The sequence below is a fragment of the Leuciscus leuciscus genome (assembly GCF_965113295.1).
Source record: "Leuciscus leuciscus genome assembly, chromosome: 5".
Lineage (NCBI taxonomy): Eukaryota > Metazoa > Chordata > Actinopteri > Cypriniformes > Leuciscidae > Leuciscus > Leuciscus leuciscus.
This window is the reverse complement of record NC_138729.1, coordinates 11357515-11384173: the sequence shown is the minus strand read 5'-3', so window position 1 is coordinate 11384173 and position 26659 is coordinate 11357515. Positions and strand designations below refer to the sequence as shown.

Below are 26659 nucleotides of genomic sequence, written 5' to 3'. Positions count from 1 at the left end.
TATCATATATTTTATATAATACAATCATTATAGCAAGTAGCTCCCCTGTGAACACTGATACAGAGTCTTGATATTCTTTCCCCTTCTGTTTTCAGTTTTGGAATAGTGTAGGCAATTCCCACTTGTCCTTTCTCTGGATCCTTTGATGCATCCGTATTAACCTGGGTATACAGTCCGTATATATTCTTAAAGCGATAGTTCACCCAAAAATAAAATTATGTCATCATTTACTCTCCCTCAAATCCAAACCTGTACGAACCTGTATGAATTTCTTTCTTCTGCTGAACACAAAAGAAAATATTTTGAAGAATGTCGGTAGCCAAATAGTTGATGGACCCAAATGACGTCCATAGTATGAAAAAATATATATACACTATGCAAAATCAATGGGGTCCATTCAACTGTTTGGTTACCGACATTCAGCATTCTAAATCCACTCAGCAAAAAAAAAAAAAAATATATATATATATATATATATATCTCCAAGTAATACATTAGTTGATTAACCATCATACTTTTAATTAATTTGCATAAATTATCTGTCAAAGCTATAGGTCTATAATTCAAAGGACTGCTTGGATCCTTTTCCTGGTTTCATTATTGGAATTATTAACACCTCTTTCCAGCTATTCTGCAATTTTCCCTCAGTCCAAATCATACTGAAACATTTTAGAGTCACTTCAAAGGATTTTACACTAAGATGTTTTAAAAGTTTCCCTGAAGTGAAAATTCAAGTTTTTAATGTTTATATGTCTATGTGGTGTTTTTAATATGCATAAATCAACACTATTGCAGAGAATTTTCTCCATAAAACTGCAGTGAACCAAACACAGTCTCAAAAACACGGTTTAATAATCGCTGGTGTTTCTGACGTCACAAACGACCTTGTAACCAATGTGATGGATTTTTTTAATAAAATAGTAAACTGTATTTTAAACTAATCATAATTCTAACATCCAACATTACTCAACATAACATTCTAACACTTTAACAAAATATACTCTGAGGATGTGTAACCAGTGGAAACTTTGAGATGCTGGCTAGACAATATCAAAAATATAAAAGTCTATAACAGTCTCATAACATATTGAGTAATCAAATGAACTTCTACCCTCTTCCATTTTTTTAATGATTTTGAGATCTAAATTTGCTCTGCCAGTAACAGATGGTGAAGTGGGGGCTTGTTTTGCACAGATTGAACCAATCATATTGAAGGAAAATTATCATGAGTAATAGGTCACATTAATCTTACTGTTGTATATGTCTCTATCATATAAAAACCTAATGTATTCTTCTTTTTGGGAGAGATTCTCTGAGAAATGCTCGAGAACTCTTCCGGCCGTGATTAAATCATTTAAAGGGCGTTTGCTGAAGTCTGTCTGGTTATTATTGCTGCGCAGCAAGTTAGTTTGTGCTAAAGATCTTATTCCCGAGTGATAGTTTCAAAAGGGGCGAGAAGTCGTTCGACTCGTTAGATGCGTTCAGGTAACTACAATTCTTAGGCATTTTATGCGTTCAGGTAACTACAATTCTTAGGCATTTTATGCGTTCAGGTAACTACAATTCTTAGGCATTTTATGCAGTCAGAAAAGCAACTCTTAGGCGTCAACCAGAGGTGAAGTAACCAGAGTTTTGCAGGTGTCAGGGACACTTGGTTCAACCCAAGTCAGGTGCATAGGGGTAAAATCTACCACACCAATCACGCCAACGTGTGATTGTCAACGAGTGGATCTCTGACCTGGTGTGAGTGGAGGCGGGGCTAATTTGTATTTTCATAGAACCGTGTATACTAAATGAGGCAAGGGTGTAGATCTACATTCAAGCTATTTTAAGGTATGGGGCAAAAAAATTCAAAGAAAAATAACTTTTAAATATGCCATTTTGGTGATCAAAGAAGAGTTTTAATGGATTAAATTATTGACTACAGGGTGACTAACAAATTGTAACTCATGACCTGGGGCTGACGATTTCATTGATTTCAGTGCTCTCTTTATTATGGATAAGAAAAATGAACATTGTACACCATCTGTTGGAGTTTTGGATGTTCATATAACTTTATTCCTTCGCCCTTTACTTTCATTTGTTAGATTATCTGAGCTATTAATACTAATGAAAGCCCTTCTTTTTTATAATCACTTCTTGCCATTTCTTCCCCCATTCTTAATACTTGAGCTCTTTCCTTATTCCACTCATCTTTTTAATCGTGTTCCGGACATCTTGAATTGAAGTACTTTTACCCATTTTATTACAGAAATTTATAAAATGTTCCTTTTATTACACTCCTAATTTTCCTTCTAACTTCATCTTGTGCTCTCTTATAATTTATTAAATGCTCCCAGTTATGGCTCCAGTATTTTAAAAGCTTTCAATTCTCTTTCGTCACTATATTACATTCCTCAAACCACCAAGGAACCATCGACTCCTCCCTCTTCCCTTTACTTCTTGGAATACATTTTGATGACACATTTTGTATTACTGACACAATCTGTGAATTTATAATTTTAATGTCACTTCCTTCATTAATCTCTAGTTGACTTAATCCTATATCACTCATCTCTAGAAATTCTCCCCAGTTTGCCTTCTCATTTGCCAGTACTTCCTTGGTACAACTTTCTTATTCTGCTTGCACTTATTATTGAAATAGCTATTGGGAAATGATCACTTCCAGTTGAACATTCCTTTAGTACTTCCAAATTAGTTACTCCACTTAGTGTGCTTGAGACAAGGGTTAGATCAAGTACCTATTTCATGCCTGTGTAATCACCATCATTAATACACAACAAATTCTTTAGATCCATCAGGGTTTCAATAACCATCCCATTAGCATCATTCATTGTTCCTCCCCATACAGTGTTATGTGCATTAAAATCCCCACACCAAATTACTCTTTCTTCATTTAAGCCCTCAATAAGTCACTCAACACCAGTCTTTTACATGGATTGTAGAAGTTCATTATTACATAACTATTGATTCCTGCTCTTACTTCCGACTACTACATATTTCGACTACTGCCTTTACCCACCACTTTATAAGGCAATTCTGCTTTAACAAACGTACACCTTCCACCTTTGCAACTCTTTCAATCTCTCCTCACATTTATGTAACCATTTAAAACAAAATCAATTTTGGTTTAGCCAACCATGATTCTTGGATGCACATTACTTCAGGGTTTTCTTTGCCCCATATGATCTATATATCCTTTAAATTCCTGACCATTAGGCACCAAACTCCTAGCATACCACTGAAGGATACTTTAGCAGCATAATTATCCATAACATGCTTCTTGGCTATTTTGAATATATGCCATAATTCTTCTCTAATTGTTTCCCAGGTCGCCCATTTACATCCAAGAACCTCTATTTAGCGCTTACTATAATTTGAATTTTGTCCATTCTCCTTTCAGTCTATGTTGAACAATTTATTACTTCAGCTATAAAGATAAGACATTTGTCTAACTAACAATCAGCATATCTTCTTTTATTCTTTAATCATTGTATATCAATAGATATGACTTATCTGTCACTACAGGTTATACTCTCCCTTTATCTTTTTATTTGTTCTTTATCTACTGCCTTGGCAGCATCTGCATAGGATAACTTACATTTTGCCATCTCCTGTTGTATTTCTACAGCCACACTATGATCTCCACCACGATTGCAGAATTTTACTTCTACAGCTTCTCCACATTTCCCATGTTCATGCTCTCCCCCGCAACAAGCACATCTCTTCTTTGATCTACACACTGTAGCAGTATGTCAGTATCTCTGACAATGGTAACATCGCAACAGAGATTCTACATAAGATCTGACTGGATAACTAATGAATCCTAATTTGACACGTTCTGGCAGTACTCCTCCTTCAAATTTCAGTAGAACTGAAACTATTCTATTTCCATCTCTAATCTTTTCAAACGTCTTGCTTCCACCACTTTATCTCCTTCCAAATTTCTTGTTACCTTGTCCATTGTTATTCCTAAAAGAACTCCCCTAATCACTCCTCTTATCCACAACCTTTGTCCTACCATTCTGTTTGCATATCATCTTTATACTCATTGCTATCTTTTGCTTATTACTACACAGGACGCGAGCGGCGTGATGACAAAAGACAATAGAACCCATTTTAATCAGTGATGTCGTCTACATTGGATGCAGCGCGACGCGACAACAAATCCCTGACAGTAAACAGATGCCTTGTTTTATTGATGACTTACTGACACGAACGACAACTGCTTTGCAACTGGCGCTTTGTCGCGACCGGTGTAGACACAGTGTTAGAGCTCCATCCTGAAGAATTTTTGCAAATTTAACCTCCCCTATTAATTCCTTCAATTCTTTTGTTAGAGCAACTGGATTTACTTCTAACATACCTTCTCCACCAAACTATCATTCTTAATTCATCCTGACATTTAATCGCATCCTCTCTTTCACCATCTATAATACTACTTTTGGACTCCTCTTGATTCTCCTTTTCCTCTGGTTGTCACTACAGGTTCTACTCTCCCTTTCTCAACCACATTGCAGCCCTGAATGTCAGCAGAGACCGTGTCTAATAGACAATCCCCTGTGAAGACCTCGTCGACATGACAGCCATTGGCACAGGTCTTCAGCAAAGACCCAAGAACCAGACAGGTCCTCTACACAGACCCCTAGGACCAGCAAAAGGAACTGGTCAAATATTTGAATGCTACCGAACCCAATCTGAATTCTGCCTTGTGATGCAGCCTGAATCATAATCACACTGTTCGTTCATTGGCAAGAGGAGAACTGGCCCCACTGACTGAGCCTGGTTTCTCCCAAGTTTTTTTTCTCCATTCTGTCACCTGATGGAGTTTGGGTTCCTTGTCACTGGCTTGCTAAGTTGGGGACACTTAATATTCAACAATATGATTGATCTGAATGTACTGAAGCTGTTGTATGAGAACTGAACTGAGCTGGACAATGACATCATTTTTGCAGAACTGCTTTATATATGAAATGAACTAATTTAATAATTGATGTTCTTTACAACGGAACTGAATCAACACTGAACTGACTTCAGCCGAAATGTATAATTTTCCTGTTATCACTGTAAAGCTGCTTTGAAACAATCTGTATTGTATAAAGCATAATATAAATGAAGGTGACTTGACTTGGTAGAACTTATCTTTCCCCTTTACTTTCCCTACTTGTGACCATGCTACCTCAATCTCATCCTCATCTTCTCCCGTGCCATCTGTCCTCTTTTTTGCCTCTGATCCAGTCCCTTTTCGGATTCTTCAAGATCTAAATCTCTTTCGATTTTTCTTTGAACTTCCAAAACACCCGCCTGCAGTAGCTTGTACACCTCCACTCCGCCCTCACATCTTGTAAATAGAAACATTTGTCGCTTTTAGAACGCAAACAAAGATACACACCAGAGTCCTGCACGCGGATGGATGAACAGCTAATATTTGATGTAACGGATGGAATAATATTTGTGTTGTCATTTGCGGTGCAGGTTGCGAATCAGTAGGCACAGATGGACCATGGGTCCAATAGCCAAGACTCTTTTGACTCAATTCGCAAACGGTCCAGCGCTTATTTGTGTTCACGCTCTGTAATCTGAAAACAGTCAAAGGTTTCTAATCACAATGCGATTTGTCAGCCAACTGAGCTGACACTGAAGTGATTGACAGCTTCAGTTATTAAGGGAGTGCTTTTTGCTCGCTTCTGTGAACAATTCATTCAAAATTTAAATAAGTTTAATTTTTCATGCTGCTAAGAGGACCAACGGCCACGTATACACTGCAGAGATTCAGGAGAGACAACCACATTTAAATGCACAGTGAATCCACTAAAATATCCCCGTTATTATCTGACAGTAAAGGCTCATACTTGGCAAGATGTTATTTTAATTTATAGAGACCTCTAAGAGTCTGTATAGCCTATGGTGTGATTTATGCAAACTTGATCATTTGCCAAATATATTTCGCCAATACGCTATTATTATGGAGAAAACTGATCCTAGACCAGAAGTTATGGGCAGATCCATATGACAGTCTAATCCATATGAATTGAGCAGTTTAGTCCAAATTTTCTCTAGAGACACAATCACTTTATGATGAACAGATTTAATTCACATATAAACATTGATCAGCAAACATAAACGGAAGATCAACCAAACCTGCTTGACACGCGAAAACAAACCACTTACTGAAGCTCAAACTTGCAGCGTAACAAGAATGAACCTCATTGGTTCTTACGGAAGTTCAAACGTGCTGCGTAACACACGAGAATGACGTGACGTGACGCCCACCCCCAATTTCATTGGTTTATAATACAGCAATCTTATTGGCGTAGACGCTTGAGGCATGAGCATGCGCATTCCTTTTCCTATGTACGAGTTCATGAATGATCTACTACGCTGTTTGGGGCCGTACTACAGAAATATTAAGTGATAACCATGGCGATTTCAGGAACGATCAATTGGATAATGTTTTGATTAACTTAATACAAGTTGAACAGTTAATACGACTTAAGTTAGAAGAAGTTACTGTACAACAAACAAACCCTTCGGGCAGACTGCCGTGTAATATAGCCTATGTGCTGCTAAATCAATAATGCTATATAGCCTACATATACCTAGTTCTACAGTTAAATCAAAATTATTCGTTTAGCGCTCAATTCACATCGTTTTAAAGCAGCTTTACAAAAAGTATTTTAGGGCTGGGCAATATAAAGAAATATGTTGCTGATATAAATGATACAATGTTTGATATTTAGCTATATTATATGTATTAATTTACCCAGCAGATAAGTCTAAAGATGACCCACTTTAAGTGAGCAATGAGCATGACTGCATTAAATTACTAGCATTGCAAGGAGAGATAGCCTATTTGTCTGATAATAGACAATATTTTCCGAATGTCATGCAGGGCTACGTAATTTTACATCATTCATTTATGCTTTCTTAATTTTCCATCATGATCGGTGAATAAAAAACTCGGGATTTTACACAAATGATGATAATTCACAGTATTTCAGTAAGACAGTTCCAAAAGTGTGTTTTATTTTATTTTAAATCACATGGGCAAATAAGACAATAATAGGCTACCAAATAATACAAGCCCTGGCCATTGTTTGTTTGCGTACAATGGGAATTAAAAACCATGAAGTGCTGAAAAGTGGGGAAAAAATTATACTAAAACAGATATTATTATGTCGATCTATAGCAAATATTATTATTTATGTGCTCAAGAGCGTATTTAAGTAATAAATATTCATATCACTTCTCTGCTGGGTATTTTAATTAATTTTTGAAGTAGGCTACGGTTATATTGCACAGATTTACAGCAGTGATTTGTTTAATAGTTAGACTACAGCTATATTAATATTTGAAACTATTTGTATCCTGTACACGCAGATTATAACATGAACACACAATGCGGGGGGTGGATAAATAAATAATTCGATTTTTAATAGCTGATGTCACAGTCACAGATAGTCGTAGGCCTACATGTTAACCGGCTGACACTTAAGCCTATTAGAAAACAGGAACCTTTAAAAACTATAACATAGGCCTATACAGAACCAATATAGCCCCTGGCCAGGTAAACAAGCAAACATGAGTTTACCATTAAACATTTGCACTTTGTGCCAAAAAATGCAAGTATTTGAGAACAAATCTCGTAAATCTCGTATATATATAAAAGGTAGTGTGTCGATTCAATTAAAAATCCCCATATCACATATTTTAAAATATTACATAATTCATTGAAGCCTGTTTGTCATGTATACTACACCGACCAATCGTCATCTGGCACAACAAGTTCAAATTTCATTGGACAATAATAAGAGGAGAGGTCATTTAAATAAATCATTTGAAAATTACATGGACAGATGAATTTACATTTATGAAGCAATCTGAATCTGTGTCGTTTAACTAATGGATGTTAATTGACTACAGAGCACTGCACAAAACCAGCACCAAAAGTAGCTTTAATGGTAAGTATAGTATTCAAGTCACTTGTATTTAGTCTATATTGATACAACATTTACCATTTGATGAAACTATCATAGTTTGTTCAATGTGAATATTAGCCTATGTGATATATTCATTTGATAAAAAATACAGAAAAAAATTGTTGGTTACAAAAATAATGGTTTTCTATTTTAATATACTTTTTTATATCATTTATTTCTGTGATGCAAAGCATGTTTTATATGTATGTATGTATGTATGTATGTATGTGTGTATATATGTATATATATATATATATATATATATGCGTGTATGTATATATATGCCCCTTTTTTCCATTTGAGCCCCTGCCCCAGAGGAACTCTCTGCACGTCCCTGATGTGGAGTGAGACTGACCTTTGGAGAATAACCTCTGATGACCCCATCTCAGACCAAAGCCACCGTTCTGCAGAAAACTGAACAAAACAAACGACACAATTGGTACACTCGAAAACTACACAACCAACATGCACATTTATGTGAACAACTTAAAAGAATGTCGCCATGTAGAAATAGGCAGTAATGGTAAAACAGTAGTGAAGAAAATTGATTAATAAATATCTTGAAATTCGTCCAGCTAGCATAGACATAATGTAGCAGTCAGCAGATCTTGTATTAATTATAGTAAATGGGCCTAGAAGTAAAAGCCAAGTAATTCAACTTTATACAAAGGTTATTCTAAGGCAAGAAAAACATGTCCCTGCTCTTGCGTTAACGCTGTCCTGCTGAAGTTGGCACAACCTCGAGATCAGCTGGGTCTCAGGGTCTGTCACTTTAACCGTCTCGACGGGTTTGCCAATCAGAGACTTTTTGGGGATATTGAAACCAGCACGTGTCTGTATTAACCGAATAAGGTGTGGTGTAATTTAAATTCTTTGACAAACATTCAAAATAACATAATACACTTACCCGCTCTTTCTCGCGCCTACCAGGTGGGTTACAAACACTCTCCGTACGAGCGCTGCCATGACAGAGATGGTCTTATTATTGGGAGATACGATGGTCCGTGGCTCTACCATTGGAGAATGCGTAACGGCCAACGTGGATCACGTGTGCCTTGTTTACCAATCACATTACAGCCTTGGCCTTGTGCGACAGTCAGTCACTGTTTGCGGATCCCATTGAAATGAATGAGAAGTGCCGTAAACTGATATCTACCTGTCGCGCAATTGCCCGTGATTTCTCTTAAAAATCAGCATTTTTTACGGTGTAAACTATACAAATAGATCAATCCAAAACGAATGTTTAAGAGCAAACATGTTGAAGATTAGCCGATAGCCCGTCGATTCGTTAAATGATAAGCCGTTTTCCCTTTAAAGCAATTTATTCAGCGTAGTGAAGCCTCTCCTCCATAGACATCCATTAGAAAAAAACGGTCCCTGGTTTTCTTCCCTGCGTAGCACTGCGTTAGCAAGCTGTTTGCTAACCCTGGCGGCTTGCCTTAAAGTGGCTTTGGCCATGATGCTTGTATGCAGTTACAATTTCTACTGTGTTCTCGTCCTTCACGAGACGCACTGACGCCATCTACAGGAAATGAGCGTTAGTTACCACAGCCCTTGACAGACTGTACTTTACAAATACGAAAAATTTCTATAATAAATAATCGATTTAAATCAAATTACAGTATGGTCATACTACCAGGTACAAAAATAAATAAATAAATCCAGACATTTTTTGGGGGGTGATGTCAGCATAGAGGATCGGGAAAATAATATAAATGTATAAAATGTATTTTGTTTAATGAAACTTAAAATACATTTCTTTTATGATACATTTTTCAACATCATCACAAAAAAAGATATTAAGAAAGTCTTAGTTAACACTATTTTTATTCATAAAATATATATAAAATCACACTGATTGACAGCACTCAAGCAATACTTAGTGTTGGTCTGTTAGTGGGCTCAAAGAGAAGCACAACAGTAACAGTATCTGTAACACAGGAAGTGTGGTATGGAAATAAAATATCAATACAAATAAAATCCATCTTGAACAAAATTTTTATAACAGCCGGTTCCACTGCATAACTGAGCAAAACACACATCAGCCCTATTATTATTTTTAAATGGGCCTGTAAGTAAAATACTAGAATGTCAAAGACCAGGGTTCCCACACCTTGGTTATCTTCAAATTCAAGGACTTTGCAGGTGCAATTCCCTCAAATTCAAGAACTTAATGTGGGGACACATTTAAAGTGAGAGCAAGGTTGTAGCATTGTTACAGTTTTCATCTGTCAAACAAATGTCTTTTTTTTTTGCATTTATTTTTGGCCATATGACACAGATCTTATATTCTATTTGTCGTATTTATGTTTTGCATAAAACTGAAGAATATTCTGTACATCCTATAAAAAAATAATGATAATAATCAAATTAAATATTAAATTAAATAAAAATGTGTCAAGGACTTGGAACTGATTAGTTCAACATGACAACTTGACAGCTCAACAATAAACCATTAGAAAACATGAGATCAAGTATGTGAACTTGCAACAGAACACATTATTATTATTATTATTATTATTATTATTTATTTCTACATAACTCTTCAGTACATGTTGGTGTGCCTTAAGCATTTATTTACTACAAGCACTTTCAAGGACCTGTATCTATGTATATTTATTTTACTTTCCAGGGCCTTAAAATAAATAAATAATAGATTCACAAACTTTCAAGGATTTTAAGGAACCGTGGGAACCCTGAAAGACATAAAAGATAATAAAATTCTATAGGTTGATTTAGAAATGCGGTTACATCACAAACTGGCACAGAGATGCTCATCAGGCAAAGGCGCAGATTCTTTGGGGGTGAAGTGCAGATAAGGTCCAAAGCTACATTACAATTGATTGCAAAAGCTTTTCATAAAAAATATATATAAAATAAAATAAATCACTACAAATATGACAACACACCACACCAAAACAAAGTATGTTGCCTTGCTTTCATCCTCAAAAAATAAAAAATAAGAGTAAAGTTGTGGCAGTATATCACACAATGGAATGATAAAACTAAAAATCGGTCCAATCTAGCCAAATCACCACTTTATTAACCGCATATAACATCCAGTAAAGATGGGTTTTACCAAATGCTTCACTAATGTCAACCTGATATTAAGTCTGCAAATAAGAAGCATATATTCACGACAAACAAGTATTACATTTCACAACTTGGCTCTGTTTGGATAAGTGTAATCCAAAAGTTTGAAACAAATAAAAGTGTTTTCACAGTTAACATTAGAGCAATGGGGTTTTTGTCACAAACCAAAGGCTTGTCTACCCTGTTTTTGAGGTGAAAGCATGTTGTCTTGGCTATAATATATGAGATAAATGAAAAAGGGACAAAAATATTCTCAGAAATGAAATCCTCACCCTCATGTCGTTCCAAACCTGCATGACTTCCTTCTGTTGGAACACAGAATGTTGAAGAATGCTGCTAATAGGGGTTCAAAACAACATTGAACTCAATTAACTTTCATTTTATGGGCAAAAAAACCCACTATCTTCTTTTGGCATTTCAAAGAAAATTCAGTTGAACAGGTTTGGGACATCGTGAAGGGTGAGTAAATGGCAGAATTTTTAGTTTTCCTCAGAGAGTCCTTTCAAACCAACGTCAAACAGCCGAAGAACTGGCGGAAAAGTTTATCTAAACGGTCTAGCAGCTAAAGGTGAGAAGGCCGAGGGAAAGCCATGGCTTATTCATGACAGCCCAGCAAGAACACCAAATGCAGAAACACAAAGTTTAATATTTCTATGGTGAAATACATGAAAACATCTCACAAGATTATAGTTATCACAGCACTGTGCCTGGTAAATAGTTTGTAGTCTTGATTTTTGGCAGCAAATGCCTCAGAATTTCATCTGGACAGAAAAAGCGGTCCAGATGGAAAAATGTAATACAATTAACTGCCAATTTCATGGGCCCTAAGTAGTCTAGGCAGGTGAGCACCCCCTTGTTTCTGAGACCATGAAGGGCATAAACCATTCCCACACTCTTTTTTTTTTGCAAGAAAATGACAATAAGGAACATGTTGGTTAGCCACATGTCGCAAATGCAAGAGAAACACAACCAAGTTGCAGCAGTCACATTGTGAGGAAACAGAAAGTGCTGAAGTGAAGGTTTACTATAATGTGCTTGTATTTACACACACACACACTCACTCACTCACTCATTATTCAAATATCTTTTGGGTCAGTGCACTTAATACCTTTAAAGTCTCAACTGTAAATGCTACAAGAAAATTCCCATCTATTGCTAATCGTTCCGTGTACAACACCGTGTGAAGCTCCAATTCTTTCCATGCCCTGGCAATAATATTAAAACCAACATTATTTGGTAATTTGTTGGGAATAGATTTGTGAAAATCTGAATTTAAACCTCCAGGCCTTGGCGAGAAAAATAGTCTTCCAGTTCCGTGAGTCTCTCAATTAGCATTACGTCAAGATCAGCGTCATCCTGTCTGCCCCTACGTGCCCTTCCTCGCGGCCCCTTCGCACGCAGCGGACCCAGGTTAGTTTTAGCCTTGCGTTTCCGAGGCAGCGTGAAATCTGGGAAGTCTAGAACTCGCTTTCGTTTCTGATGACCAATGCAGATCAGAGAGCCGTTCTTCTCTTTCGGTTCTTCAAATATCGTCTCCAGACTTCTGTGTAAATGAATAGAACAGTCAGAAATCGATTTCCAGAAAAACACAAAAGAGTCAAAATAAATATAAAAATTGCGAGAACAAACCTGTTGGGTAATGGAGACTTGTAATTCTTATTGGTGTAAATCTCCTCCAAACTGAATTCCTTTTTCTTCAGCCTTATGAGACACAAACACAGCAATCAGCCGGTCATTGAAAAATATTCATGATATATAATCAATGTTTTATTAACACTGAATTAGTGTTGTAATACTCGAGACCGGTCTTAAGTCTTGGTCTGGTCTCGGTCTTGACCGCATTTGTACTCGGTCTTGTCTCTGTCTCAGACTAAGTTGTTAGTGATTTCATTTGATAGTGTCTTATTATTCTAATTGTATTTATGTATTAAATATAAGACATTTCTCAGGCAGATAATGTAGATCTTTTAGATGAATTTGAAGAGTGCTGGTCTGGTCTTAGTATTTACTCGGTCTCTCCCTGCCTTGGTCTTGTCTGGTCTCAACACACACACACACTGGTCTTCATCTCAACTCAAAGTCTTGGTCTCAACACACACTTGTCTTGGTCTCAACTCTCAACCCATCAAAGTTTTGGCCTTGTCTTAAACCGTGTCGGATATCACCCCCCCCATACCCTTAAATGAGGGGACGTTCATTTGTAGTTGTGTCCAAAACCATAGTGGACGTTATCGAGTGCACTCATTCAATCCCACAATGCACCGCAATAACGAGTGTACACTCGATGTACCCTCAGCGGCTAGAGAATACCCATAATGCAATGTGAGAGTGGCACCGCACGCCGAATTAATACCGAATCTGGACAGACGATGGTTCTCGCAGCGTAATCAATCATCCATCCATTTTCCAAACCGCTGGGCCAATGCGGCTACAGCCTCATACAAGTACAAATTCTTTTTTTAATTAATTATTAAATTGTTTAATTAAGGTTTATACATAGTTTCCATGACAGAGTTCAAGAGTAATATTTTCATTACTACTGGAGCTGCCAGTTTGCTAAGTTTCAAATAATTATTAAACAGCAAGCACAAACTGAATTTACTTAATTTCAATTTCAATTTAATTTGAGTGTCTGAATTTACTCACTCGATTTAATTTTCTCCTTTTTAAGTGAACTATATTAGTGGACTAATTTAGGGAATAGTGAATGAGGGTTTAAGGAGCGATTTCACAGCCTTAGTCTTAACACAAAATGGTCTTGGTCTCGATTTAGGTGGTCTTGACTACTATACTACTATGACTATCACAATGATATTTAAGCACTTTTAATTTGTCCATTAAGGCTACATTCACACGGTCAGTTTTTGGGATTGACAACCACATTTACTTACAGCTGTGAGTCTCAAAATGTCCCACTCAAACAGTAACTTACAGTAGCATCAAGATTTCGGTCTGAATGAACATGCAATGGGAGTCAAGCCCGTTTTCTCTTACCAGTAACAATAGTGTCAGAGGACCAAAGTAATATCAAAGATGGCGACATCCATAAAACTGAAAAGCCTGATCGCTTTTGATACAACAAAAGTCCAATCGATCTGCGAGTTCAGTCAAATCTTTATTAACCGACAACAGCTTTTATATCTGTGTGGAAATCTGAGATTTTGAGTCGCGCGTATATAACACAAAACTGCACCAGAGAACAGTGACTGGATGTAAAACCTTAATATGACAGTGACACCGTCGCTGTAAGTTACAAAAACCACACACGAAAACCAGCAGCACACAGAAGACACGCAATTGTGCAGCACTGCTCTCTCAGCTCTCTCGCACTATATGACATGATGACAGACAACTAGTTTTCCAGTCCTGTTCCAAGAATGCAGTTGTGAGTTCTGAAAAATTGCGAGTTCGGTTATAGAATGCGTTTGTCACTCTCGTAAATAACTGAACTGCGTGTGAACAAAACCATATTAAGGACTGACAAAGTTTCATAGGCCAATTTTGCATATGCTTCTTGTGTTGTGGCGCAAATATGAAAGCATAAAAAAAAAAAAATTTAGGTAGCAACACTGCTGATAAAATTTGGAAAGTTGGATTAATTTTCAAGATTTCATATTCGTTTGTCATCACACAAAAATGTTCATTGAAGTCTGTGTTTAAAATTGTATATGCCTTAAAAGGTCCCATGACATGGATTATTTTATTATTTTATAATGTTTCCTGGGGTGCCTTTATAATGTTAGTATGTTTTTAAGATAAAAAATTGTAATGATTTAGAAACAAAAGGCATTTTTCCTAGCCTGATTTTAGCCTCTGATTTGAACGCTCTGTTTGAAGGGGCATGTCTGCTGTGAGACTTCAGTGTAACGCCCACTGCTGTGATTGGCTGACATGCTTGCATATGAAATAGCTAGCATTACATGTGGAACTCTCTCGAATACTTTTACAGCTATTATACGTTTTCACTATTACAGCTATCGAGATTAACGAATCGTGAGAATTTTAAGTATTTAGATCTATTCCCATCACATAAAAGGTTGCAGTGATGAGTATTGAGCAGATGACAGCCTGTTGATCGCGTGAATGAAGATCTTATTGCAACATTTCTGCACTCTCACTAATGATTTCACCAATGCAAACATGAGGTAAGTACAGTAAGAGCTTCGTTGTGCAGCGTAACAGCGTCATTGATTTCATAACGAGTTTTGGCAAGTGTCCAGATAAACTCGCGCTGTGTGATTGACAGCTTGGGCGATTGGAAAGGGATTGTTCTTTGATCGCTTTCTGTATATATTTTAATCACAGTTTAAATAAGATTATTTTCATCCTACCAAGAGAAACGATGTGAAGTTGATATTTTAGTATTTTAGGCTTGATTTACTGATGCATAAACAGTATTGAATGACTTTGAGAGAAAGATTATCTGTCTGAACTTGAACAATTACACATCAGAAATTCACATAACCCACTGGTTCTTCAGACGCTCGGATGATGGAACTAAAAAAATACTTGTGTTCATTTGTACATCCAAACACTGAGCAACTGCCATGCGTCACCCGTTTGCAAGCCATGATGTCTCTCGAGGAAAAACCAATATCGCGCAGGTCATTTTCTCATGGGCAGGTCAAATTCTTTTTGCGGGCAAAGAAGAGAAAGGGGAGGTGACCTTTCCCTCTTATGACGACATAAAGGGAAGATTCTAGATTCGCCCGTCTGAGCTTTCATTTTCTCAAAAATACCCAGGGCTTGGTTTACACTTATCAAAATGTGTAGCTACTGGGGGACCATAGGCAGGCAAGGGGAACTCATATTAATGTTAAAAAACCTCAAAGTGAAATTTTCATGTCATGGGACCTTTAAAATGTTTTAGTAAAAATATAAGTAGGCACATATTGCTACATTATTACTGTTATCACATTATTATTATTTAACAGGCTTTACATATTTCTTTTACTGCATTTTACTTCTTGCATGCTTTTCGCAAAGGCTGCTTGATCGAAATGAGTTCCTCTGAATAAAATACTAATACATTTTTTTTTTAAAACAACAACACTTATTTCAAAGCTAATATACCGTATACAAGATATGAAGAAAATCGTCGAAATGCTGATATTTACATATTCCATTTAGATTCCACATCATCATATTATAAAGACCAAACGAGTTGAATGCTCACCTCTTTGGTTTGGGGAGTCCCATTGGAGTAAGGTTGTTATCTGGTTTGGGAACTGTCTTACGAATACGAATTTGGGAGACCCTTTTGGAACGTTGACCACCTGCTTGAGATTCAGCATTAGTATCGTAGAGTCCCACCTACAAGAGAAAAGAATGTCAAGCCTTGAGGAAACAAAATCTAACTCTTTCAGTTCAGCAATGTCTGTCTCCAAAAATACACTCACGTGCCACTTTATTAGGTACACCTGTTCAACTGCTCATTAAGACAAATATCAAGTCAGCCAATCATATGACAGCAACTCAATGCATTTAGGCATGTAGCCATGGTCAAGACGATCTGCTTAAGTTCAAACTGAGCATCAGAATTGAGAAGAAAGGTGATTTAAATGACTTTGAACGAGTCATGGTTGTTGGTGCTAGTATCTGATTATTTCAGAAACTGCAGATCTAGTTTCGCATCATGGATGTGCGGCTGATAAATCTGCAGCAACTGTGATATGCTATCATGTCAATAGACCCTTTTCACATTTCCGGGTTTCTCAGAAGCGGAAGTCATCATAGTTGGGTAAACTTTTATAGTGGTGAATGAGAGACTACATTAAAGGGATACTCCACTTTTTTTGGAAATAGGCTCATTTTACAACTCCCTCAGAGTTAAACAGTTGAGTCTTACCGTTTTCGAATACATTCAGCCGATCTCCGGGTCTGGCGGTACCACTTTTAGCATAGCTTAGCATAGATCACTGAATCGGACAGGACCATTAGCATCTCTCTCAAAAAAAATTACCAAAGAGTTTCAATATTTTTCCTATTTAAAACTTGACTCTTCTGTAGTTACATTGTGTACTAAGACCGATGGAAAATGTAAAGTTGCGATTTTCTAGGCTGATATGGCTAGGAACTATACTCTCATTCCTGTGTAATAATCAAGAAACTTTGCTGCCGTACCATGGGTCCAGCAGGCGTAATGATATGACGCAGCGCCTAAAAAGAGGTCTAATAGGTTAGACAAACTTAGTCCCGGTCACGTTGGAAGTTACCGAGCTGGGGACTATTTTCAGGCGTTGCGTCATATTACGCCTGCTGGATTTTTCCTATTCCCATTTGGTCAAATACCAAAAGAAAGTCTCTGCAATAGTTTTTTCACAAATTTCAAAAGAGGGGAAAAAATAGAGAGAGATTAATAACGGCAGTCAGAAGAGAGAAAGATGTCAATTTGACCGTCATTCCCATAGAGGCTGTTATATAAGAAAATATTAGAAAAACCCTCGCAGCAGCATTAACTAGTTTTTGTAATTAAAGGGAAAGGTAATATAATACAAAGTATAGTATTATAAATGTACATAATAAAAAATACAAATATAAAAAAAACATAGCAGAATTTACGATGCTGATGACCGTTAAATGCGTCATCAGTCTGTGAAAAGGGTCCGTATGGACCAAAATCTCTGAGGAATGTTTCCAGCACTTTGTTGAATCTATGCCACGAAGAATTAAGGCAGTTCTGAAGGCAAAAGGGGTTTAAACCTGGTACTAGCAAGGTGTACCTAATAAAGTGGTCGGTGTGTGTATTTGCCAACTTGCATTTTTACTTTTTAAATAATTTATTCAAATTCTAGAAGAGATAATATAATACCTGTTTGATTTCTCTAGATGCTCCCCGACTACGCAAACCAGGGTATTTGACATTTGCACTGACAATAGCAAAACTAGGCACAGATTCAGTAACGGATCCATCCAATCGCACCGACTTAGGGCTGATGTTGTGCCATGAGGGGTGATCCAGACTCCTTTCTGGTGTGAGACGAATTTTTGACACTGATGAAGATGAGATGGCCTTCCTACACACAGTGAAAGAAGCAAGCATTTCAGAGAATACCAGGTGATTGCTAATATAACATCAGTCAACATCTACATGATTAAATGATCAGCTTAGCTGTGGTTTGTAAAATTGGTCTGGCTTCATGCTTCAAATATGATAATAGAATGAACTATTTTATCGATATAATTCTTTTTTACTATGCATATTGATTTATAGACACAATACTTAAGGTGAAGTGAGTAATTTCTGCACTACTAGCAGCACTGAAGCAAATAGAAAAACGTAACTAGATTCCAGCTGTCATAATGCTAGGGTGTTCTGGGTGGTTGCCAGGGCGTTGCTATGCATCTGCTGTGTCCTAACCAGATGTGACAAATGTTTTGAAGATGTTTCCTTCAGCTGAGACACTTCAGATGTGCGCTATTCCCTATGATGGTTTTAAATTGCTTGAAATATGACTGAAATCACTTCAAAAAGGAAAATACAGTTAAGTGCAACATGTGCAACGCAAGTTTGTCATATATGCTACATAAAATTATAATGAGAACATTATAATTGTGTGCTTGGGACATGGATTTTAATGGTGAGACCATTATTTGAAATCAGGCACTCAAATTATATAAAATTTAGATTTATCGGAGAATATATCGGCAATCGGCTTTCAAATTCAAATAATTATCTGCATCGGCCAAATTGTTCATATGGTATATCCCTAATTTCATGACAAAGATTGTCTCAGTAACTGAGTATGTATTTAAAATAGTGAAATTATTTGATTATTAATTTGATTATCTAGTTACCGGTAACCATTTCATTGGGAGTGTGAGACAGCAGTGCGCTTGCAGAGAGAACGTTTTTTGAAAGTGTGATTTGTGATTAATTGTCACATCTTGTTGATAAGTCTTGTCTGTTGTGGACATACAAATTGCTTGTCGCTCAAATCTTTTCGCATTGCATCTGGTTAGGACACGGTGTTCTGGCTGGATGCCAGGGTGTTGCTATGCAGTCACTAGGATGTTGTGGGTGGTTGCTTACTAGCCAACCCCAAAAGATCCCAGCCTCAAGTTTCTATTTCTTTGTCTGTACATTTGGATCGGTCTTAGCTCCATTTATTTTATTTTCTACCTGTTTCAAGGGTTGCTGGGTGAAAATTGTGCATTCAATCATTTAGAAAAGTAGCAGGACAGATCAAACACACCTAGCTGCACAACTTTTACATTCACGTCTGTAGCAAAAATGCACCAAAGTTTGTAGAAGTAGATCTGGTGCAACTTTACCCACTCACAAGGTGCATGGAATGAATCGACAGAGCAACAATGAAGAGGGAATCAGTGTCATCCCTGTTCATGGTTGAATTTCAAACACAGGAAGCCCACAAATAACATAAAATGATTTTGAATAAAACAAGACAAACATAATAAAGATAAATCACTGTAGACTTCTACAGGTTTGGAAAGCTTATCTGCTATTCGTGTTGCTAGTTGTGAGCAAATTATGCACTTCACCGTTAACCTGAACCATAACTGGCAAGCAAAGACTGATTAAAAGATTTCAATGATTAGGTCAGCTAAATGGCAAGAGATGCAGGGGGATATGCCCACCGTGCTGAAGCTCTTTTCCTGCTGGGTGTAGCTTCTTGACTGGATCGTCGTGTATAGCTATCAACAACAACAAAAAATTAGATAAAAATTGGTAAAATTGTAAGTGCAAGCAGCATGCAGGTCAAAACTGACAATCATTTCTGATTATGTAAATCAAACTTCCTTGCCATCAAAACATGCAAACAAACTTTCAACTTCAATAGTTTTAACTTACTGGTGATCGTTGTCTAGGCCTGGTGGGGCTGTGAAGTCAACCAGAGGTCGAAAAGGATGAAACTTGCACCGCCCCAAAATCCGACACACAACCGCATGGGTACTAGGACGTGACAACTGCATAAGAGGAAAGTTGAGCCTTCTGTGTCGAAACCACAGTCTGAAGGATGTTGGAGAAGATAAAGCCAGGATGGTACTAACACCTGCCCCAGAGAAACTCCCCTTGCTTAAAGTAGACAAAGGCGGAGTAGTAGGCCGAAAAAGTTGAGATAAGCCAGGACAACATGCAGAGTCTTTATCCAGGTTGATCGGTAAAGCATTTGAAAGACAAGCTGGTGTACCAGATAACCCAGGAGAGACAGGAGGTATTGAGTCCTCAAGTATCGGCTGCCAATTGTTGGATATCTCTCCTCCCTGCTCGAGAAAGGACAAAGAATGGGTTTCTCCAACTTTAAGAGAGGGAAATCCAGGAAGGTCATGTTTCTTTCCACCACAGAGTTTGAGCTTGGATCCAGTTCTGCTGTAACCAGTCCATCTGTCCAAGTCGTTTGAGGAACAGCTGCTGGATACCAAGCGGTGGGCAGTGTTCGAGAGCTGATCCAACAGTTTGTTAGTGTCACTGTCTACTAATGGTTTAGAGGACCCATTTCTTGGGCCTGAGAGATGGGAACTGGAGTGTGCTTGATGAAATGTCAAAAGCGAACCTAGTGGCTTTTGGTCACCTACATTTTTTACCAATTGGTTAGGTAAAGCAAGTTTACAGTATGGCAGGATTGATGACCCTTGAAAAGAGATATTTAATGGGCTTTCCTTTGAGTATGATAACTGACAATCAATGCTTTGTTCTTTACTACATATCTTTGTGCTCTCTACAGAATCTCCAGCATTTGTCCTTGTCAGTCCATCTACATCCCTTGACGTTGGGATGTGATCCAAGACTGAAGTACGATTACTCAATGAGGTAGTGGTAGAGTGAAAAACACCATTCATTTCAATCTTGTGCAAGATTTCATTTTCTTTCTTGTTAGAAGTCTGAAAGAGAACTGAACAGCCCTTGGGTTTATCAGGGTTGGGTAGTGCTCCAAGTGGCTTACTGGAGAAAGGGAAGGTAATCTGACTAAAGGACTGCTTCTGACTATTTCCACTCTCGTCATTACTGGAATTTGTCAATGCCGCTGGTTTCCCAGGGGGCTTGGGATTTATTTCTTTTGCAAACGAAAAAAGAAGATCTGTATTTGAGTATGACTTTGCGCCACTAGGAGCTGAAGATTTGAAAAACTGAACGGAAGGCACCCAGGGGTGTTCAGGAACATGTAAACGCTGATTTTTCAAGATGTCTTCCTCCTTCTGGCCAGATTTATTATTCCCCACACTATCAGAGGACAGGGCTTCCTGTTTACAAGAAAGTCCTCGGCTGTCATTGTCATCTGAGCAGCTGAGCACAGAATCGACCAATAAGCTTAAGGCGACTCTGTCCTTCTCAGCTTCCAGCTCCATTTCCAGGTCTTCAAAATCTGAAACGGGTGAATAGTTACCCTGCAAACAATTGTCAGTTTGTCCAGAAGAACACGTTTTTAGGTTTCCACATGACGAATTGGAGCCACTGAAATTCCTACCTAGACCCTGACAGCTTAGGTCCTCAGGCTTATGAGCGAGAGTTGACATTGCCCATGAACACACAGGGTCCTTTTTTGATTCAGGTGATCTATTAAGAGACTGTGGCCCAGAAGAGGAGACATTTGGGATGATTCCTTTGTTGTCTTTTGGCACTTCTGCGTCTACTCCTGCAAACACACAATAATTTAAGTCAAATCAAGATATTATCTATATCTTTGCATAGCTTTGAGGTCATAAACATTCTAGAGTACTAAAATGTGATATTTCAGCATACACTTCCTGGAAAAATGTTCAGAAAAACTGACCATAATAATGATGCACTCAGTGGCATATCCAATTTTTGCCCAATAAAAAGTTCTCCAGTACGAGAATCTAACCCCACTTGACCATGACTAGAAATAGCAAATCATGGCCTGAGGATGTAACAAACTAAATGCTATTGACCATTTAAAAAGGTACAAACCCTTTAATATGTCCCATCCCAATTTCGTGACAACAGAAAATAAGACAACACAGGAAAGAAAACATTCCAGTATTTCTTGGGTTATGTATGAAGAAAACAAAATTATAGCCAAATTATATAATTATTAATTTAAGCATATCAGTATGCAAACATAAACAAACATTTACCAAAACTGTAATTTGATGAAATTGTATTTGGACAGCAAAAGGACAAGTCTCTTCCCAGCTGGCCAACTTTACTGTGCAGCTGAGCTAAACTGCATGTATGTGCACTGCTTTGTGAACACAACTGGTCCATCCTCCTCTCCACTGCCTCGAGACGTTGAGTCAGAGATCCGAAGGTATCAGTCAGCAGACGTTTCATCTCAGTTTGATGGGACACAAGAATTTGTTCCAGAACTCCAAGCTGCTCTCCTGATGGTCCTGATGGTCGTGGATCCCTGAACTTGCCCTCTGCAAAAGAGATGTTGATCAAAACCTGTGCTTCGTAAAAGTAATATCTTCACTCATAGAAGGTACCAAAACATTGTAGTGATTCCTTTGGAACCAAGTCTTTCACATTACACATTGCAGATTTATGTTAATAATCTTATTTATGTTATATTCTGGTATTATATTATTGTAAGTATTTCTATTAGTCTAAGTGATAAATGTTGTTATAACAGGATAAAAAAATAAATAAAAAAAATCTTGACAAAAGTTACTTAAAAACTTGAGCCTTGTGTACTTAAAAACGTGTAGCCTCGAATCCTACTATTCAATAACTATAATTCTGGCATATTTATGCACTAAAATTCAAAACTTTTTATGCACATAAAAGTTTGGGCTAAGTACTTTTTTTTTTTTTAAGAAATGAATACTTTGATTCAGAACAAATGCATAAAATTGATAAAAAGTGACAAAAGACATTTACGCACTTCATCAATGAATCGTGAAAAAAATGCATCAGTTTCCACAGAAATATTAAGCAGCACCACTGTTTTCAAAAATTAAAATCAGCATATTAGAATGATTTCTAAAGGATCATGACACTGAAGACTGGAGTAACAGCTGAAAATTCAGCTTTGCCATCACAAAAAATAAATTTAAAAAGTAATATTTCACAAATAACCTTTTACTGTTACCCTTTTAAAAAAATTACCCTTTTTACTGTATTTTTAATCAAATAAACCCAGCCTTGGTGAGCATAAGAGACTTTTTAAACTTTATAGAATTTAAAAACAAAAATGACACAGTGTTTTTGCTCAGGTAGCAAAGGGGTTTCTGAAAAAATAGAATTTGCTCAGTAGAAACTAAACTTAGAGGGAACATTGCAGATTTTACCACATATATTCAACATTACCTTGCGGAGTACACATGTGTATGCAAATCGCACTAGGATTGACTCCAAAGTTACTACTTTTCGGATCAAACTTCATCTGTCTCAAAGCTCCTTCATTCATTCCTTTCTCAAAGTCTGAGGGCTGTGGTCTGTCACCAGATTCACTCTCCTCCCTGCTGGTGTCCCTGCATCCTTTGGCCAGCTGCTCCTGAAACAGCGAAGACTGAGGAGCACGATGGCACGGACCAGCCGCAGACGCAGGCACCTGCTCTGCCCCTTTCTGCTCAGCCAGAAGATTGGACAACATCTTTCAAGGAACTGATGAGATGGGGTAACAGATTAAGTCATTAGACATTAAATTAATTAAATATGGTAGAATTAGTATTACTATTGTGTCCATTCTTTGGTCTTACCAATCCTGCCATATTTACAGCACCAGTCAAAAGTTTGGAAACATTGCTGTTTTTTATGCTCATCAGGCCTGCAATTATTTGATCATTTGATTATTTGATTAGTTTTCTATTTTAATATATTTGAGATATAATTTATGATGCAAAGCTGAATTTTCTCCAGTTTTCAGTGTCACATGACCCTTCAGAAGAAAGAATCTTTAAAGAAAAAAGCAGCACAACTGTTACCAGCATTGATAATAAATCAACATTATTTCTGAAGGATCATGTGACACTGAAGACTGGAGCAATGGCTGATGAAAATTGAGCTTTGCATCACAGAAATAAATTATATTTTAAAGTACATTAAAATAGAAAACCATTATTTTAAATAGTAGTAATATTTCACAATATTTTCTGTATTTTTGATCAAATAAATGCAGGCTTGACGAGCATAAGAGACTTCTTTCAAAAACATTAAAAATAGTAATGTTTCCAAACTTTTGACCGTTACTGTACATACCATGGTGGTATTTACTTAATTTCTCAATGTAAGATCTCAAACAGTAATACTATGGCACAGAATAATAAGCATATTTATATACCATGATGTTTACATGATAATACTACCATTGCCTACATTGTACCATACAACTATCATTAAACATATAATGTAAACAATATACATGGTACTAGCAGTTTACATTCTTTTAGTGAAACTTTCTAAAATGGTTCCCCTGTGTTATCTTATCTCCAGTTATTTTATTTTGTAAACATGCTTCTATCACGATTCAGTGGTCAATAAATACAGGAACCTATCAGTCGCCACTTTCAGCTGTTCTACTAACAGCAATTTCTTCGTCCGAAACTATACAAATAACCGCACATTCATGAACACTGAACTGTCTATACGTGCACATACATTTCACTTCATGTGTATGAATACACATTAAAGTGTGTTATTAAACCACCAGCTGAAACAATTTTGAGGAATAATTAAATGAAACAGATGGTTTCATCTAAAATATCATCACACTAATTAAACACGTTACTAGATCGCCTTTTGCACATAATTCAAGAGAAATTATTCATAATTACATCCAAACTAGTTTTTATTTATTTGTAGGTGCTATGCATAATGACGTCAATGAACAGCCTACTCGTGCACATCAGGCTTTTAAAGGCCCCCGAAACGAATACAAATGAATCAAGAGCAAGTCAGACATGTTAAACAAAGCAGTACCTGTATTCCGTCCCTCCTCATAAAGGTCAGTCCCCGCAAAATCACGTCTCCGGCGGCGAGAGTGTGCTGTTAAATCACTAATACTCGCCGATTCATCTCCATGATGCACGGGTCGGATGTGATCTCTTTAAACCAGTAAAAGTCATTTCCGGCGACACTCCAGACTGATGAGCGGATTACCAGTGCAAACTGGCTACCCACTAAACCAGCTTAATTAATATTAAAGTAAATTTAATTAAACTATATCATACATTTAACGCAGAGAGTAAAAAAACAAAACAAAATACAAAATACCTAATCGTCAGAATATTTGCTATTGACAAACAATGACGACTTCCGTCATTCGTGCAGCTGTAAAGCGTGTTGCCATTGGCTATTGCATGGACTTAGGCTCATATCTATTGGACTATTTTAATGGCAATACTTTCATTGTTTTTTGAAAAACACATTTTATTACGCCAAATCTACAGTGTTCCATTTTGATTGATGATAAAATGGAACACTGTAGATTTGGCGTAATAAAATGTGTTTTTCAAAAAACAATGAAAGTATTGCCATTAAAATAGTGGCATACATTTTTTTTATATATAGGCCTAATAATATATCAGAATAACTATTATTTCCTTTTATTAAGAATTAATAAAAACTTCACAATTTAATTTGATTAATTAATTCCTGAAAACACTCCTTAATTAAAAAGGACAGAAAATGAAAATCACCACAGGTTGTTTGTTATATGTTTATGTTAATCAATTAACGTTTTTATAGCTAGATGGGGCCCTTATATGACCCTTAGCTGTTAGATAACGCAATATATTGATGATAAGCTAATTAAGAACCTTTAGCTCACTGATTCATTCTTTATTAGTTGTAGATTATGTGAGATTTTCCTCAAAGGTTCTCATACTATATAAAAATCAGTTTAGTTTAGTTTAGTTTAGTTTAGTTCCTTTATTGTCCACAAGTGGAAATTTGTCTCTGGCTTCACTATTCATCACACACAAGGACACCAACACAACATGAACATAACAACATAAAAAATTAAAGTAAAACAATAACATTCCCATAGACTACATATCCACCTCTACTCATATTCATATCTTCTCAACATTTAAAGTTCGAATGGCAGTTGGCACAAAAGAGAACTAAACTCAGTTGTCAAGAAAATCAGTGTTCTGCTATCTTTGACCAACAGAGGGCATAACTTCCTATTTAATGAGCCAATCTATTTGCATTTCAAAGAAAGTCATTCAAACTTGAAGGCAGATTTGAGTCATTTTACTCACTGTTTGGAGTCCAATAGGAAATATAACATACAGATTCAATCAGTATTGAATATTGTGACTGAATATTAAATACTGAACATTGAATTCCCCAATGTTACCTCAATAATTACCTGTTTTGGTTGCAATCCCTTATGAAAATCAACCATGGTTTTATTATAGTAAAAGTTTTAGAAACCATAGTTTTTGGCAGATTGAGTACCAGTTGTATAACCACAGTTTTACAACAAATACCATGGTTAAACTATGGTTAGTGTAGCAAAACCATGGTTAATTTGTAGTTACCATGGTTTAACTATAATAAAGATGGTTTTTTTTGGTTTTATTTGTAGTAAAACCATGGTTAATTTTCGTAAGGGATGAGTGCAATCAGCTTACAACCTTATTTGAAGAGATTTGAATCGTTTTACAAAATAAATGACATATAGTCATACCATAACCAACCATTTAACAGAGGCCAT

At 36.8% G+C, this 26659-nt stretch overlaps 2 protein-coding genes and 1 long non-coding RNA gene across 4 annotated transcripts in view; all 3 read right to left on the bottom strand.

The window, feature by feature from the left end:
- The window catches only part of pisd (phosphatidylserine decarboxylase), a 38590-nt gene extending 29562 nt beyond the window's left edge, over positions 1 to 9028 (bottom strand). Inside the window, exons 1-2 of the mRNA XM_082169530.1 lie at positions 8887 to 9028; positions 8335 to 8393 (exon numbers count right to left, since the gene is read on the bottom strand). Coding sequence (XP_082025656.1) covers positions 8335 to 8393; positions 8887 to 8996 — 169 coding nt within the window. The 5' untranslated portion in view covers positions 8997 to 9028. The remainder of the gene's footprint in view (positions 1 to 8334; positions 8394 to 8886) is intronic.
- Positions 2120 to 6841, bottom strand: LOC309498548. The gene is made up of 2 exons (XR_014205985.1): positions 3995 to 6841; positions 2120 to 3947 (listed from the first exon to the last, which is right to left on the bottom strand). It is a non-coding gene; the product is annotated as an uncharacterized lncRNA (long non-coding RNA).
- A 761-nt stretch (positions 9029 to 9789) lies between the features above and the next one.
- LOC309498681 (uncharacterized protein) lies at positions 9790 to 25244 on the bottom strand. Of its 2 annotated transcripts, XM_082169525.1 has the most exons (9): positions 24916 to 25243; positions 23305 to 23601; positions 22131 to 22415; positions 19885 to 21667; positions 19671 to 19727; positions 17884 to 18088; positions 16249 to 16385; positions 12702 to 12773; positions 9790 to 12615 (listed from the first exon to the last, which is right to left on the bottom strand). In XM_082169525.1, the coding sequence occupies exons 2-9, from the start codon at positions 23588 to 23590 to the stop codon at positions 12345 to 12347; spliced, it is 3096 nt and encodes a 1031-aa protein (XP_082025651.1). In that variant the 5' UTR covers positions 23591 to 23601; positions 24916 to 25243; the 3' UTR covers positions 9790 to 12344. The 2 variants fall into 2 exon arrangements, with proteins under 2 accessions (XP_082025651.1, XP_082025652.1); XM_082169526.1 differs by lacking the exon at positions 19671 to 19727 and having other exon boundaries at positions 24916 to 25244.
- Positions 25245 to 26659: the final 1415 nt, after the last annotated feature.